Source organism: Lathyrus oleraceus, chromosome 1 (genome assembly GCF_024323335.1).
Source record: "Lathyrus oleraceus cultivar Zhongwan6 chromosome 1, CAAS_Psat_ZW6_1.0, whole genome shotgun sequence".
NCBI lineage: Eukaryota > Viridiplantae > Streptophyta > Magnoliopsida > Fabales > Fabaceae > Lathyrus > Lathyrus oleraceus.
Genome location: NC_066579.1, coordinates 439,341,657 through 439,359,319, shown reverse-complemented (window position 1 = coordinate 439,359,319; position 17,663 = coordinate 439,341,657). Strand labels below are relative to the sequence as shown.

Below are 17,663 nucleotides of genomic sequence, written 5' to 3'. Positions count from 1 at the left end.
GACGCTTTTCCGAATGTAGATCTATAAATCCGTTCGATGTGTGGTACGCGTCCACTCCTCATCTGTTTTGGGTAAAACGATGTTTTTGTCGATTAATACAATATAGCTTTCGCTAAAATCGACCAACAAACAAAACATTTTTCTACCCAGAACTACGTAAGCCTTGATTTCTCTTTTGAGATACGTAGGAGCAGGATTTGTAAATCTTGTCAGGCCCACTAATAAAAAACTTAGGTTTAGTCCTTCGTCAAAAATCCAAAAACATTTCTCCTATCTTCTATTCTTTCATTCCCACCTAATAAATTGAAAAGCCTAATATTTCAAACTAACACTAACGCACACGACTGACCTAATGGTTCCCGTTGAGTACAACGGACGTGAGGGGTGCTAATACCTTCCCCTTGCGTAATCGACTCCCGAACTTGGATATTGGTTGCGATGACCATATCTTATCCTTTCTTTTGTCTTGGGTTTTATCGATATTTCCCCTTTCCTTTTTAGGAATAAATAAAGTTCGGTGGCGACTCTGTTCAGTCCATCATTGCGAGCGTGCGATCGCGCTTCGCTTTGAAGTCGTATCCCCCATTTTCGAGGTGCGACACAATTCCATGAGGGTTTGGTGCTCTGGAGTTACCTCTTTTCTTCGGCCAAGATGACTCATTTGTTTTCCGTTATCATTCCTCTTTGGTGCCATTTGATGAGAGTCGAAAAAGTTGAAAAATTGAGTTTGGATTTTTAGAATTTTGGTCAAGGATATATGTTTAGGGTGTGATTTTTGTAAGCTTTCGTGAAGGGACTTTTGGGTTTGGTGTGGAAAAGGGCTTACATGTTGGACCTTTTATTTTAGCTTTATTGGAGGTGGGGTGGTTTTTTTAGAGAGAAAGGTTAATGAAGATGAAGATGAGACAATGAAGAGAGAGAGAAATTGTTATGAAAAATGAATAAAAATTTGATAAAGAGAGGTTTAAAGTTGGGTAAATGACATTGATTGATTATGAAATAAAGGTTTAAAGGTGGGTAACTGAAATTGGGGTGGTTTATTCTCCTTCTTCTTCTTCTATTCCTCCTCCTCCTTCTCCTTCTCCTTCTCCTCCTCCTCATTTTCCTTCTTCTCCTTCTTCTTCTCCTTCTTCTCCTCCTTCTCCTTCTCCCCCTCCTTCTCCTTCTTCTCCTTCTCCTTCCGCTTCTCCTTCTTCTTTTCCCCCCTTCTCCTTCTCCTCTCCTTCTTCTTCTTCTCTCCTTCTCCTCCTCCTCCTCCTCCTTCTTCTTCTTAGACTTCTTGGTGATGGGACAAGTGCAACAGAATCAACAAGCTAAAGGTGGAGATCATGGTTCAGACAGGTTCTTGAGGAACAAGCTTCCAACCTTCAAAGGGAAATATAATCAAGAAGGCACTCAGGTGCGGATACAGGAGATCGAGAAAATCTTTAGAGTAATGGCTTGCGTGGATGCTCAAAAGGTTTTGTATGGTACCTATATGCTATCATATGAGGCTGAATACTGGTGGGATAATACTCAACAAAGGAAGGAGACAACTGGTACTGAAATTACTTGGGTTGTGTTAAATACTGCATTTTTGGAGAAATATTTTCCAGACGATGTGCGCAGTAAGAAAAAGATTAAATTTTTGTAGCTGAAGCAAGGTAACATGACTGTTACGGACTATGCTTCCAAATTTGAAGAATTGTTCAGGTTCTGCCCTCACTAAAATAAGCTAGGAGTAGAAAGGTCAAAATGCATTAAGTTTGAGAGTGAACTTCATCCAAAGATTAAGCTGTTTGTAGACTTCTTTGAGTAGAAGTTAAACATGTTGGCTATGAGAACTTCATTCATCAAGAAACATATGCCAAGGAAAATATGCTAAGGTTAAATATGAATCACTACAACAAATTCTATAGTCCAACAGTTTCATGAAACAAGTTAATTAAAGATGAAAGATAAAAAAAATTGTTGATGTAACTTATTATAGACAAATGAAAAGATGTTTAATGTAGTTGCTTGCTCCTTGGCATGATCTCACATTCTTGTTTAATTTTAAGATATCTTATGGAAGAACCAACTAAGATTCATATGCATGCAATCAAAAGAATGGTAAGACATCTTCAAAGAACATTGAGCATTGACATAATAACTATTTGCGATGGTCTCACTCAGATTATGCACAAGAGACCTTGATGATATGAAAAACACTTCTAGATATGTGTTCATGTTTGAAAGAGGATAAATATCTAGGTTATCTAAGAATCAATCCATAATCACTATTTGCACCATAGAAGCAAGACATACAAGAGAATAACTAGCTAAATTGATCCAATTGCAAACATTATGACCAAGCCTTTGAAACTAAAATCCTTTCGCAAGTTAAAGAAAACGTTGACACGTGTAACTAGTTTAATTTTGATTTTTAGCTTATGAGTTATAAGCTAGTGTTGTAGCAAATTCTGTCGAAGTCGAATAGCCATTATAACTGTCGATATATGTTAGGTTGTTAGCATGTCGAATTGGAGGAGTCTGTTGGATCATTGTTTAGTATGTTAGTTGAAATCTAGAGTTTAGTTTTGTTATAAATAACATACTTGTCCTCACTTCTCCATCAATCCTTGATAAGTCTGATCAAAGGGAGAATGTGGTGTTGTTGAGATTCAATTGTAAACATTCTACACTAATGTGTAATTGAATCAAGAATTCAGATTTAAATCAATTTAAATTGTTTTTCTCTTCTCTTCTCTCTTTTATTGTTAATAAAAAAATCGATCATACTCTTTGTTTTCTGATAATCGTTTTCACTACAAGATTCAATTACTTGATTATTTTATTAAATAAATTACAAATATTTTGTTTAGTAGTCTTTAGTTTGAGAGAAAAATTGTTAAAGATTAATTAATGTAATTAGATATTAAATTATTTCCTTGCTTATGAAATTGTTAAATATTCGAATTAATTCACCTGTATCCCTATTTATATATATTATTCGAATTAATTCATTTGTATCCCTATTTATATATATTTGTTGTAGGCATAATCCAAATCTAATGAATTGATCAATATTGTTCAATTACTAACATTGGAACATGTTTTCTGCATTTGATAAATTATTTAAAAGAGTTAAACAATAGAACGTTTAAAACTACTACAGGAAAGAGAAAATTGAAAAGGTGGAGATGCAGGGGATCGAACCCTGTACCTCTCGCATGCAAAGCGAGCGCTCTACCATTTGAGCTACATCCCCATGTTGAAAAGTTTCATTCTTAAATTTACAAATACAAAAACGCATTATGATGATTCGCGTTGGTTTAAAAGCGGAAAACACTTGGCAGAAAGAACAGAAAAGAGGATAATGGCTTCGTTTTCGGTTTCTCCTCTGTTATCCATCACACTCAGAGCACCATCTCTCACCGCCTCAAAACCGTCTTCACTCTCTCTCAATTCCTCCAACCTTCGTTCTCCATTGCTTCATTGCTCATTCGCTTCCACGCATTCCTCTCTCTCTTTCCACTCTTCCTCCTTTTCAGGTACTTCTCCCATTTCAAACCTAATTTCTTGTTTTCGTCCATGAACTCTCTTTGTTTCGGAATTGAGCTTCTTCAAATTCTTAGGTTTTCTGTGTTTTTTTGTTCTTTTCAGTTTTTATTATTGTTAGATTGTTGTTTAACTCTAAGAATGTTTGTATGGTTAATTTTGCAGTTTTGGCCTTAATTACAGTTTAATCTTTATCATGCTCGAATGCTATGTTTTTTTTGCTAGGTATGTAATTGGTAATATGTCTCAAAAAAATGTTTTTGTTGTTGTGTTTGATTGAAGTTGTTTTGAGTTGGGGTCTAGTGTATGCGATGAATGTTTCATTTCTTGGATTTTCAAGTGAAATTTTATCTTAAGTACTGATTGAACTTCGGTAGGGTTGTAAGTGGATAAGATCTGTAATGAATGCTAGCAGTGTAGTCAAAATCGAGTGTTGGATTGTAAGATCGTAAGAGCTAAGGATGTCTATGAGTGAAACAATTAGAGGAAGATCGTTTTTGTTGCCAGCGTGGTCAAGGTCAAGATCGAGCCTTTTAAAGCAAGATCTTAAAAAAAACATGTTGGGGCTTCTTTTTTTCGTGTGCCTGTATTATAACTTTCATGTATATGTATAGAGTTACCATTTTTCACTTCGGTAGGATCTTACGTGCCGTGCTAACGATTTGAGTTTTACGATCTTTTACTAGCTGACGGATCTTACTTATGATCTTGTGTTTGACTACATTGAATGCAAGTCCCTATGCTAGTCATGTAGTTAATTCATTTCTCAAGGTTGGTTTATTGAAAATTTGACATAAGTGACCAATCCTGTAAGTAAATTGAACCAGTTTGAGTGTAGCATTGGTGTGCCTCAATTTATTCTTTAAGATGTTGAATGAGTACAGCAATGCTTTTAATTAGGATGATGAAATTCTTGATTAATTTAGATGCACTTTATTTCAACTTAATTCTGAATGTTCACAGGTTTGTCATTGGGATTAAGTTTGACATCGAATGTTGGATCTAGAAGACAAAGCGGTCGCGGCTTGGTTATTGTAGCAGCAGGAAGGACTGCTCTTAATCTAACCAAGAGAAGTAGATCACGAAAATCATTGGCACGCGTTCATGGTTTCCGCATACGAATGAGGACAACAAGTGGAAGAGCTCTCTTAAAGCGACGACGTGCCAAGGGACGAAAAATCCTTTGTACTAAGACCCATTCAAATAGTGGCAAATAGTCACAAAAAATGGCCTAAGAATTATTCTATTTACATGTATTGACTTCACAAACTTGTCTGTATTTCAATTTTTTGTAACACATGCTACATTTTGATCTAAGTTCGACTAAATATCAACGGCATATTGTGCTAATCCTTCGAAACTCTTTTTTAGTTGAAACAATTACTAAAGAGGAGAGATGAACATATTTAGCATGGGAAGGGATTTCATGATTCTTCTTAAAGAGCCATCTTCTTCTCTCTCCCTTTAGTGTTATTCGATATACATTTGTTAAAGTATTAGAAAAATATAACCTACTTGTTTGATTCTAGTTGACATGTTTTTGTACCTGAAGACGATTAAATCCAACAATGAATGAAGTGGTAAGAAAGGAAGTCGTTAAATTACTTGAAGCATATGGCATTTATAATATTTCTGATAGTTTTTGGGTAAACCAAGTATTTGTGCTTGCGTATGTAAACCCTTTATAAAACTCTGCATTTGTTTGATTCTAGTTGACACGGTTATGCAGAGTTCATGCATGTCAAACGATGTTCGGGCTAGGAGAAAACAAATTCAATTAGATGTTCTAAGAAATTAATTGGGGATCCAGTTGAAATGGATTTGAATCAAGTGACATAATCAACACCAGACAACTCTCCATTTTGTGATACCAAAGGTTCTGATAGTGGTTGCAGTTATCAAGACTCTGAGCAAGTAGGATTTATAATTTATGGGAAATGCTAATGAAGTAATCCATCGATATATATTTTTTTAAATTTAAAATAATAAGTTTTTTTTTTTGAAAATGTGTGTACCGTGGAATTGTTTTTTAAATAATCAACTTTTTTTAATTTAAATTTTTAAATAATCAATATTTTAAATTATTCACTATAAAAAAATCGTTGTCCAACGTCATAGAGTTGCGACGTGGAATTAAAATGGTAAAATAAGGAAGTTGTGACGTAACTTTCACGTCACAAATATTTTTTAATAATTAAGTAATATTTTTATTTAAGTAAGTAAATACAATTTAACTAAACATATATAGTATGAAATGTAGTTATGTTTAAAACAATGTTAAAAAATTATATTATTTCACATATATTAAAATCATATTTTAAATTAAAATGATAATGATTGTACAAATGTACGGTATGGAATATTATCGGTACTATCGTAGTTGGATGCATGATAGACCGTATCCAGGAAGACGTACACTTAAACCAAATTTTGAGGAAGAAGTTAAATGATTTATCATGTGGGCATTTGCTCAAGAATGTTGTCGAAGCGAAGGAGGAGTAAGATATCCTTGTCTTAAATGTGAAAGTAGATCTATAATTAGTGACCTAGAGGAAGTAGAACGTCATTTGAAGAGAAAGAGTTTCATTGAAAATTGTTGGGTTTGGACATATAATGAAGAATAACTATCGAGTAACGTATCAGAGACATCTAATACACATGCTTCAAGTAGTCGAGCACATATGGAATGTGATGAACATTTTAATCTAATTGATGAGATGATTGACGATGCTTTTTTCGGTGAATGTGAGCTATGATGAACCTGAAGATTTTGATGGGGAAGAGTTTCCGAATGAGGAAGCGCAGAGATTTTATCAGTTGTTGAAAGAAATGAACACGTTGTTGTTTGAGGGGTTGTCCGACTCAAAATTATCAAAACGCGTGAGATTATTGGCCGCCAAGTCAAATTGGAATGTTCCTGATCAGTGTTTGGACTTCTTCGCAAAAATGATGTTGGACGCGACTCCTACGAAAGACAACCTGCCTACAAGTTTTTATGATGCAAAGAGGTTGATGTCAAAATTGGGTTTAGAAGTAAGAAAGATTTATTGTTGCATTATTGGTTGCATGCTATTTTATGACAATGAGTTTGGTACTAACGATGGAGCATTGGAGAATGTAAGTTCTGTAAGAGTCCAAGATATAAAGTTCGCAGTAAAGCCTTGATAGTAAGCAAAAACGTGTAACAGTGAAGTCCATGTTTTATCTTTTGATAATACCAAGGTTAAAAAGAATGTTTGCTTCAATGCATAATACAAGTCAAATGACATGACATCATACAAACAAAACAAATTCTAGCATTATGCGACATCCATCTAATGGTGAGGCATGGATGCACTTTGATCGGATACATTCTGATTTTGCTGCAGAACCTAGAAATGTGAGGCTTGGATGATGCTCTAATGGTTTTAATCCATATGTCCAAGCGTTGGGAAATGAATATTCTTGTTGGTCAATTATTGTAACCCCTTACAACCTCCCTCCTGACATATGCATGAAAAAACATACATGTTTTTGACTTGCCTCATTGTAAGGCCATCGAGTCCAAAAGCCGGAATCGATGTGTATTTACAACATTTAATTGATGATTTGAAGAGGTTGTGGATTGGGAATAGACTTATGATATATCATGTAAACAAAAATTTACTTTGTGAGCTGCCTTTATGTGGACTATTAACGACTTTCCCGCATATGACATGTTGTCTGATTAGGGTACACATGGGAAAATAGGTTGTCCACATTGCATGAAATACACCAAGGCTTTTTTGCGTTGGAAAAAGGGGGGGAAAGTTTGTGTTTTGACTGTCACCGCAGATTCTTACCAGAACATCATTTCTTTAGAAGAAACAAGAATGATTTCAAAAAAGACGGGTGAGTAACAAATTTTCCTCCCCCTCAATTGTTAACAAGTGAAGTATGGAATCGAGTTAGTGAACTTCCAAAATTCACAAATAATGGTAAAGCATGCAAAATTCAAGGATACGGGGTCACACATAATTGAACAAAAAGAAGTATATTTTGGGACCTCCCATATTTGAAAGATAATTTATTACGACATAACCTTGATATTATGCATATCGGGAAGAATTTTTTTGATAATATATTTAACACAGTGATGGATGCTCAAGGTAAAAGAAAAGATAATGAGAAGACTAGAAAAAACATGGAAATTTGGTGTAATCGAAATGAGTTGGAGTTGAAGCCTCAACCGAATGGAAAATTATTAAAGCCCAAGGCTACTTACAGTCTAACTTCCCGAGAAGCTAAAGCGGTTTGTCGATGGTTACATGATTTGAGAATACTTGATGGTTATGCTTCAAACTTAGCAAGGTGTGGCGACCCCAACAGTGGGAAGTTACATGGAATGAAAAGTCATGATTGTCATGTTTTTATGGAATGATTGCTTCTAATTGTTCAGTTTACTACCCAAACATGGGTGATTCAAAGCGATCGGTGAAAAATAAAGGTAAAGTTGAAGGATCAATATGTGCACTTTACATGCATTGGGAAACATCACGTTTTTGCAGTCATTATTTCAATCACTTGATGTTAACTCCAAGAATCATAAGGAATTAAATAAATGTTAACGAAAGAAGTCAATTTACCTTATCAATATTCGGTCTTCCAAGTCGTACCTCTGGAAAGAAGAATGTGCATTGGATGATCCAAAAATAAATGAAATATACGCATGCTCATGTCTTGATTAACTGCACTGAAGTTAAACCATATCTTGAGTAAGTATACCCAACTACCTATTATCTTTACATTGTGAATATAAAACTTATTATATTCAAAATTATAGTGTGTTTCTTTATAGGACATTTAACAACTCCTATTTTCATAGCACCAGTGAACAAGCAAGTACCGACCATATTCATGCGTATTTTCCAGTATGGTTCAAGGAGAAATTGTCATGCATTGTTGCACCGACTCAAGAAATACTCCATTTGAGAAACTTGTCTGAAGACCATGTTCAAAGAGCAAATGAATGGCACACATACTTTGTGAACATATATGAATTTCACATTGAGACATGGGCTGAAGGAAAAAAAACCCATAAACAGTGATGTATTTGTAAAAGGAGTTACAGATGGTGGTGAAGACGACTTCTACAGAGTTGTTACACATATCTACAAGTTGATGTATAATTACTTGGACTAGGAAAATAAAGTTTCCTTATTTTATTTTAATTGGTATGATCCATCTGACAAAGACACAGAAATAGACAAGAAATATAATACTGTTGAGATTTGAATAGATAGAAGCTACTAAGAGTATGACCCTTTCATAATATCACATATTGTTATGAAAGTTTATTACGTTCCTTATCCTTCAATTGTGCCACGTAAATGAGGATGATGCGTTGTAATCAAAACAAGACCATTGGGTCATATTGAAACTGACGAACTAGTGGAAGATGTTGCTTACCAAGTTGATGAAATTTCTCAAATAAATGATGTGATTCAAGTTGAACAAATTACAAGTTTGTGTGATACAGTTATTGAGAGTCATAAAGTTTATTCATCTATATTGTTGGAAGAAAATAATGTGGACGATGGGAATGATGAATTTGGATCCAAGGGCAATATCAGATTAGATGATGAGAATGATAAGGATGAAGAGTTTGAATAGATCGTTTTTTGCAATTTGACTTAATGATTGGTAGAAAATAATGTGTAATTTTACTTAATGGTTGAAGAACATGGAAAGTTTGAATAGATCGCTTTTGTTAATTTATTAATTATGTTGATTAATTAGTTGTATATGCTGTGTTATTTTAATATATGTGTATTCTCTTAAAATAGATATATTTCCAGATAAGGGTAAAGGTAAGGTCCATCATCAGTGCCAACGCCCGAGGGTAACAGTAGGTGAGGCTCCTCAGTTGACTATGTATCTTTTGAAGGAGAAGAGTGATCCAAAACGCAACGGAATTTAAAAATTTCTCCTTTAGTGATCCTTACGAATGGACGTGATTAGTGATAGAATCGTTACCTCTTGTGGCGATTGAAACCTTTGATGCAGATCTACGGAGCGATCACGAACGTTGAATGGTGACAACGCCTCTACTCAATCCACACGAACGGGTTCCTTCAATCTCAGTGCTAGCTGCTACGAATGAAGGCTTTGAGTGAGAGAGAGAGAGAAACGAAATTGTAAATGCACAAATGCTTCTGCACAAGGATTCTATTTATAGAACCACTTGTGTGGGCTGCACGCTAAAAAGCCCACTTAAGTGTATGTGGCCCATATCTTATAATATGTCAAAATCACTTAAGCGCGTGGTACCTTACCATATTTCATATTCTACTTAAGTACACCGTACCTTACGATGTTCTACAATTCACTTAAGTGCACCGTACCTTACGGTGTTCCTTAGTTACTCTATCTCTCATCAATCCGTCCTTTTGTGTGTGACCCTGTAGGTTTTCGCGATATTAGCAATTATATCAAATCACGTATTTAACATAATAAATAGTGAGCGGTATCTAACAACACATCAATGCTACCCAAGACACGAAAATGTCATGTGATCAGACAAATCCTTTTGCGATAATACTTATGTGTACAATTATCCTTTTGTCGTTATGTCTATATTGAACACAAGGCACAGACCGTGTCATCCTTGTCCAGTTCAATATTGGGCCCATAGACATTTATCCTATTACGCAAGATGAGCAAATTCCATCTAGGTCACTCATGTCCCTCAACATGCTTCGTGGAGTACCCGTCAACTGTCTTTATGGTCATCCAGTTACGGACAACTTTTGATCAACAATAAGACACTCGACTCTACATCTAGGATCCATAGTGGTTTCAGGTCGAAGGGTGGTATACACCATTATCACCATGAGAATAACTTATGACACTTTGCATAACATTCTATATAGTATTCTCATAACGGGTCAATCCAGTATAAATATTACTCTTAATATCCATACCTATGTTTAAGACTTGATAACTCCTTATCCATGATCCATGAAATGTGATCATTAGTCTATATACATAATAATCTTAATGCTTTAATGTTACCCCACTTCACAATAAAGCTCGACTACGGATACTTTAAGAATAGTGTCCTCATGTTTAATATGATCTCATGATTAAGTCACACTTGATACATTAAACGGACTAGCTATTATAGAGACTTTATTAAACAAACATAATAAATAAAAAGCCTTTTATTATTAATAAATAATTCGATACAAGTATCAAAAGTATTGGCCTCTAGGGTTTACACCAACATCTTTCCCCACAGAGTCAGGGAGATCACATATCTATGTCTAGTTCTCAACCTCTTATGTCACTACGCTTCCCTCATGAATATCATATGTTCCCATCTGACCCCCCAACTTTCATTAGCCCATCTGAGGGATCTTCCTTTCCATTCCAGCAGACTGGTTTGCCTAGCTTTTCATACCAGCAGACTAAGGTGTCTAACTTTCCATTCCCTTATTATCCCTCACACACACCCTTATCATCCATGCAGGCTGGGGGACCCCGTACCCCATATCCCACACATATACCCTCACCATCCATGTAGGCTGGGGGATCCCACACCCCACATCCCACACATATACCCTCACCATCCATGTAGGCTAGGGGATCACATACCCACATTCCATATGCATACTTTCATCATCCATGCAGGCTGGGGGATCCCGCCCCTACATCCCACACACATACCCTCACCATCCATGCAGGCTGGGGGATTACACACCCCACATCCCATATCCCACACACATATACTTACTATTCATACAGGGCAGGGGATCCTGCACCCCACATCCAATACGCATACTCTCACCATTCATGCAGGATGGGGGATCCCTCCCTTCACATCCCACACTCTTACCCGCGCGTGAGGAGGATGATGGGGGGGGATGATGAGGACGATCATGAGGGGGAGGATGATGACGATCATCTAGGGCAGGATCACGCTGCACATTCGAGTGAGTATTAGATTATTGATGGAAGATATTACATTTGACCTAATGGAGAATCGTAAGTTTCAAATTTCTAAAATTTTAATTTAAGTAAACATGTTGTCTTTTTTTAGATTTAGTAATACTTATTCAAATTGTTGTTTAGTTTTGAGCCGAGTCAGATTGTTGCCCAATGTATAAGTTATGTTATTCAATAAATATATAAAAGATCTTGGAAGAGATTTCGAGAACTTCCAAGAATGATAAAGAGGTTTGGTTTAGCAAACTTAAGGTTTAATGAATTTATTTTAAGTTATTGTTATTTTAATTATAGTTATCTAACAATTAATTCGAATGTCTTACAACATTGCAGGAAAAATGTATTTGGAAAAAAATTGATGAGGATAGAATTAAAAAAATTGGCGAGGCAGAACAACAGTTCGACTTTCTGACACGCTACAACGTGCTAGACGTGTTTGGGAAGAGCAAAGTGTTCGTCCTAACTAGATAGGCAAGAAAGTTTTTGATGAACTTCTTGTCTATTAGGATACCTGGTTTTAAGGCAAGGTCTGAAAATGCAAGGAAAATGAGAGCATATGAAAAGAGGGGTAACCTCAGCGCAGTTGGAAGCATTAATCTCGCCGAACATGCTCGGCGCATGATAATTATAACTATTTCTTTAAGTTCTTATTTTGATTTACTATATTTTTAGTTAAATTTAATTTTATTAATTAGTCTAAGAATTTATGGAGACACCCTCGAATGAATGAGCTGGTTGCAAATACTCGTACCAAAAAATCGAGGGAAATTATTGACGAACGTACCAAATTAACTTTGGTAAGTTGTTTATATTATATTATTTTATTTAAATTAATTTATGTATACGACTAAATTATTTTATTATTTAAATATCTTACGCTAAATTTGTGTCGTGATTTTCATGTGGCAACTAATTTAATGTTTGTGGCGTGAAAATCATGTGACTATATTTCATTAGTTTATTTAATTTAATTCTTATACATTGTTTAAATTATATTTAATTTAAACTTTTTTCTTGTATGTGTAGAAGGACTGTGACATATTACTCACAAAATTTTTAATTCAAAATTCTTAGTATACTTCAATAGGTTCAAATCCGATTGATAATCACGTGGATCTTTATATTTGAAATTTAGTAATTGGCGTGAAAGGACCTAACGAGTGTTTATTTGGTGCTAGATCTTTGACCGAGAACTATAGACCAGGGAATAAAATATTATTTGAAAGAGTTGTAGATGAGGAAGGATCGCCACGCCACGTCCACAATAATTGACACCCCAAATGATGGAAACAATGCAACAACTGATGCTAACTGAGGCGAGACGTGAGGTGACAGAACGTGAGACGACGATAAATGCCTAAATGGAGGAAATGAAGAAGAGACAAATTGAGATTATGCAACAATTGCTCTCACAACAAGGGACCAAACAAATATTTTAATGGACGGTGATGTGGATGATGATGATGCGCACGAAGCTATGGATGATGATGAGGATGATAACGTTGATTGGTTATTTTTATTGTTATTTTAGTTTTAAATATTAATTTTTGTAAAATATTTATAAATATTTTAAATTTAATCATTTTAAATTGAAATTAGTATTAAACATTATTATTTTTTATTATTATCGAAATTAATATTTTTTATTATAAATAAATTTATAAATTTTTTATTATTAATTTCGTAATAACTAAATTTATAAATAATAACTATTAAATTTCGTAATTAATAAATTCATAAATATTTTTTTAATAAAAAAAAATCTATGTCGTGGGAAATACGTTGCTAATCATGAATAATTTTTCAAATCAGTGTCGTGAAAAAGACGTCGAAAATATGATAGTAGTGACGTTAAATTCACGTGGCAAATGTTGTGACGTGAATTTCACGACGCAACTTTGTAACGTGATTTTCACGTGACAAAATAATTAGCATAACTGCTACTTCCTCATGAATAATTACGACGTTAATAATGTTTTGTGATGTGATTTTCACCTTTGTGTCATGAAAATCACGTTGCAACAAACAATGTTTTTGTAGTGATTTACCTATTTAACCATGTTTCAAACAAAAGAATTGCTACGAAGAGGAGGTGCCACTGATAATGGTGCATGCACTAAAAAAATACACAAATGTCATAACATCCGACGCATACACTACCACGATCAATAAGATTGACATATGCATTATTGGTTTACGGGGAGTAGTCATTCCCTCTGGTGCCTACATAGTTTTTACTTTGTGAAATCATTTCCTATTTTCTTATAGTTGCATACTCAATATTATAGGGATAGTTAGATTTTGCAAAACAATCAAGCTGAAAAAATGTATTTTGTAATGTAAAACAAAAATCATATTCTGTGACGATCGACACCCTTCAATAAGTGAGACTGTCACTATGCTATGTCTGTTGGTCTTCTACGATTGCATGCTAATATTAAAGAAATTATTAGTTGATGCCAATATACAAGACATTAATATTGAAAAAAATCATGCAGGCGTTAGGGAGAATGACGACTCCCCTTAAGTCAATAATGCCTGCACTAGTCTTATGATGTACTAACGTTCAAACGGGCATGGTACGGACACTCCTGTGTCTGTTTGTCAGTTTTTTTTAAAGAACACATTCGTCAAAATATATTTGGGTAATTTTTATTTAATTTTAATTTTAATTTAACTTATAAATTTAATAATAATAATTTGATATTAAACCTTTTGTTAAATTTGTATTTGGCATGCTATCGGAATGTCGAATGAAATATTATTAATAATGATAAAATATATTAATTAATGAGATTAATTACTATACACTGTCAGAGTAAAAAGTTTTACACCGTCGGTTCATCACCATCACCCGTTTGTATTACTTTATAGATTTTTAAAATAAAAGTCAAACTTCTTTTAATATCCAACGTCTATAATTAAGTGATGGTGTAAAACCCTTTTACACTGACAGTGTATTTCAATTAATCTCTTAATTAATTTAATTAAAGTAAACAAATAAGAGTAGATTTTTATTTATTTAGTAACTGCATGAAATTTAGGGTGGGAAGTTGTGTTGCAGAATTATTATCTTTTTATTTTATTAATTTTTTTAAATAAAAAAAAAGTTATTTGATGGTATTTGAGGAAGAAATTAAAAGCAACCCAAAAACCCCTATCCTCTTTATATATAGTTATAAATATTAATAGAATATGCTTCAAATGTTTTGACACATATGTGTATTTCTTTAGTACATGCGCCACTACTAATGTCATCTCTTTTTTGTAGCATTTTTTATTATTTAAAATATTGTTATTTTGATAAATAATTTTAAAAATTAATTATTTAAAAATTTAAATTGAAAATGTTGTTTATTTTTAAAAAAAAATTGTATCATAAGTCTTGAAAATTAAAATAATTAACTTTTTTTAATAAATATTTTCTTCTCTTTGGAGCATCCGGTAGCATGACTCATTATTTATTACTTAATTAATATTATAGTTTTGATTATTTATATAGTTAAATGCAACTTCCCTTATTTAATAGGTCAAATACTCTTTCACTTTGGCACCTTATTCCATTCAAATTTTCATTTCAGCCGCTCCCTGTTGTGAAATATGAATATTCATTATTAAAACTGCAACCACAAAAAGAAAATGAATTTGTGTTTTTTCATATTTAACATTTAATTTTGTATTTATTACTAATTATTTTTATGTTTGTGCAGTAATAAGTGAGAATTAATAATGGTATGTAAAATCAAGTGGGAAAGACCATTCTCATCGTCAATAATGGAAAGAAACCGAATAAAAAAATCCTATAATTCACCAGGGTAGTAAAAGAAAAGTCAAGGAAATTTCAAGGCCCAAACCTATTGCTCGTGCTTGAAAATATGAAGTTAATCTAAAAATTGGAAATGAAACATATGTTTGATGTTTTAGCTATAGAAACTCCTTTATTGACTTTTTCTAGTGGTTTATTAATTCAGTTAGAGAACAAATAACATTTAAGACAAATTTGATTTTTTATTAATAATAAATAACAATGGTTGCTCTTTTATTCAAATGATATGTTCTATTTACTGCACCAATGAACAATGAATTGAATTTATAATATTAATATTAAAATGACGAGATCTAATGAGTTAAATCCAATTTATTTTTGAAATTATCGCTTAGGCCACATAAATGAAAAACATATTTTTAAATTTCATAAAGATGAACTCTTTTAATTTGATTATGAATTATATGAGACATACAGATATTATTTAATTAAAAAGATAACAAGATACACACATTCACCTAAAAAGATAAAAAAAATAATGATATTTTATAATTAAGTCCTTCATTAATTATACATCTCAATACCATTATTAATAAAAGAAAAGAAACGTGAGATGTTAGAACAACTTCATTAAAACTTAGATCTAAAACAAACTGTAATCATAATATTTTTATGGTACAAGCACCAAGTATATTTTTTCCATTCTTTATTTTTTATTATATAGTATTTTTTCTTATTCTACAAACATTTTTACTCCTCCTTTGTCTTTCGTATCTATTAATAGTTCTTTAAACACGTATTATATTAAAAAGATTAGGTTAATTTTTAAGAAAAAATTTCATAGACTAATAGTGTGAAAAATTAAAATAAATTTATATTAAAAAATGCATTTTAATGATTTTAACAAATTTTACCGTGCTTGTCTAATAAATATTGAGTGTATATGTATGCAAGTAAATTTCTCTTTTATGCTATTAATTTAGGTGGTGTGAGTTTGATACCAATTTTATTCTTTTTGTTTTTAGCGAAAAATAAATAAATCTTACTCAATGTATTTGGGGGCTGTGTGATGAAATTCAACTAATATTTTTAGTTGAGTTAATTCTGTACAAGTTGTTGATGGAATTTTTGGTAGTATCATTTCTTTTTATTTTCTGACAATATCATAATGTAAATAAGTTGTTAATTGATGTACTATAATAATTTGAATGATTTTTTTTAAAAGGAAAATAAATTATATATAGAGTAATGAACAATTTATTATAAGAGTAAATTTTTATAATTTAATTCAAATCATAGTCCATAAATTAAATTAAATAAAATAATTAATTAAATAAAAATATTAATTAGTTATTAAATTCAATTCAATTTAAAAACTATAATTTGGAGTAAATTAAAAAATTTTCTCTTAGAATATATATATATATATATATATATATATATATATATATATATATATATATATTTTTTTTTTTTTTTTGATGTACTATATAATTTGATGTGAATGACGACATTCCAACAAATTTTGATGGGAGGTAGCAAGGAGCAGTCATCGATGTTAACGTCCAAGGAATTTGTGGTAACCATTCTGACTTTTTGCTTAAGTTTGTAAAAACACATTATTTTAAAGTCATGGTATTCTTAAAGAAAGTGATTATCCTTACCGTGGTGTTCAACAAACCTGCCAAATAAATGTGATTATCTATGTATATACAATATAAAATTATAGATTTGTGTACCATATTTATCGGTCACACTTATCAAACATATGTGAACAATTTTAAAACATAGGTATATATCTGCCATTGTGAAAGAAAAAAGTAACAGTGAAATTGGGTGTATAAGAATCACCAGATCAAAGTGATGAGAAGACTAGCCATAATCAAGGAACGATGTAAGGTTGCTGGATTTTTCTTTCTTCTGTCTCAAATCATCTTTAAAATACCAATTTAATTATTAGAAATTAATAAAAATAACAAGCAAGGAAGATAGGGTCTTCACAATGTTTATTATACTTTCATGTTTGACCATATTTTTTACAAAACGAAACACACAATATAGGTTAAACTGAGTTTTGATTTGGACACTATTCTTTCATTTGTTGTGTGTTGATATAATTTTATCCCAAGCCAAAGCCTAAATTTCTGTATCATTGTGGATAAAATGCCTTTTTTTTTAAATATTCTTTTTATTTTATTTTTTAAAAGAAAAAATGCAAGCAACTAGTGAAAAGTACCGTTAAAAATGATTGGTTATACATGAAGACATTCTGGTGGGATGTCTTTATTGCATTTTAATCAGGCAAAAAATTTATATAGATAAAATTGATGACTGCAAAAGTTAAATGTGTGAAAAATGAAACTGTCAAAGAAGTTACCAATGAATTGGCAACAATTGTATAAAAACTAACAAA

At 32.5% G+C, this 17,663-nt stretch overlaps 1 protein-coding gene and 1 non-coding gene across 2 annotated transcripts; one reads left to right on the top strand and one right to left on the bottom strand.

The window, feature by feature from the left end:
- Nucleotides 1-3,156: 3,156 nt before the first annotated feature.
- On the bottom strand, nucleotides 3,157-3,229 carry TRNAA-UGC (transfer RNA alanine (anticodon UGC)). The gene has a single exon. It is a non-coding gene; the product is annotated as a tRNA-Ala (tRNA).
- Nucleotides 3,230-3,249: 20 nt separating this feature from the next.
- LOC127081029 (50S ribosomal protein L34, chloroplastic) lies at nucleotides 3,250-4,869 on the top strand. Its single transcript, XM_051021321.1, has 2 exons — nucleotides 3,250-3,512; nucleotides 4,483-4,869. Exons 1-2 carry the CDS (start codon nucleotides 3,338-3,340, stop codon nucleotides 4,734-4,736), a joined length of 429 nt encoding a protein of 142 aa, XP_050877278.1. The 5' UTR covers nucleotides 3,250-3,337; the 3' UTR covers nucleotides 4,737-4,869.
- The last annotated feature ends 12,794 nt before the right edge of the window (nucleotides 4,870-17,663 follow it).

Coding starts and splice junctions, on each gene's coding strand:
- LOC127081029 (XM_051021321.1), top strand. CDS start 3,338: ATGGCTTCGTTTTCGGTTTCTCCTCTGTTATCCATCACACTCAGAGCA. Junction 3,513..4,482: donor CCACTCTTCCTCCTTTTCAG/GTACTTCTCCCA, acceptor GAATGTTCACAG/GTTTGTCATTGGGATTAAGT.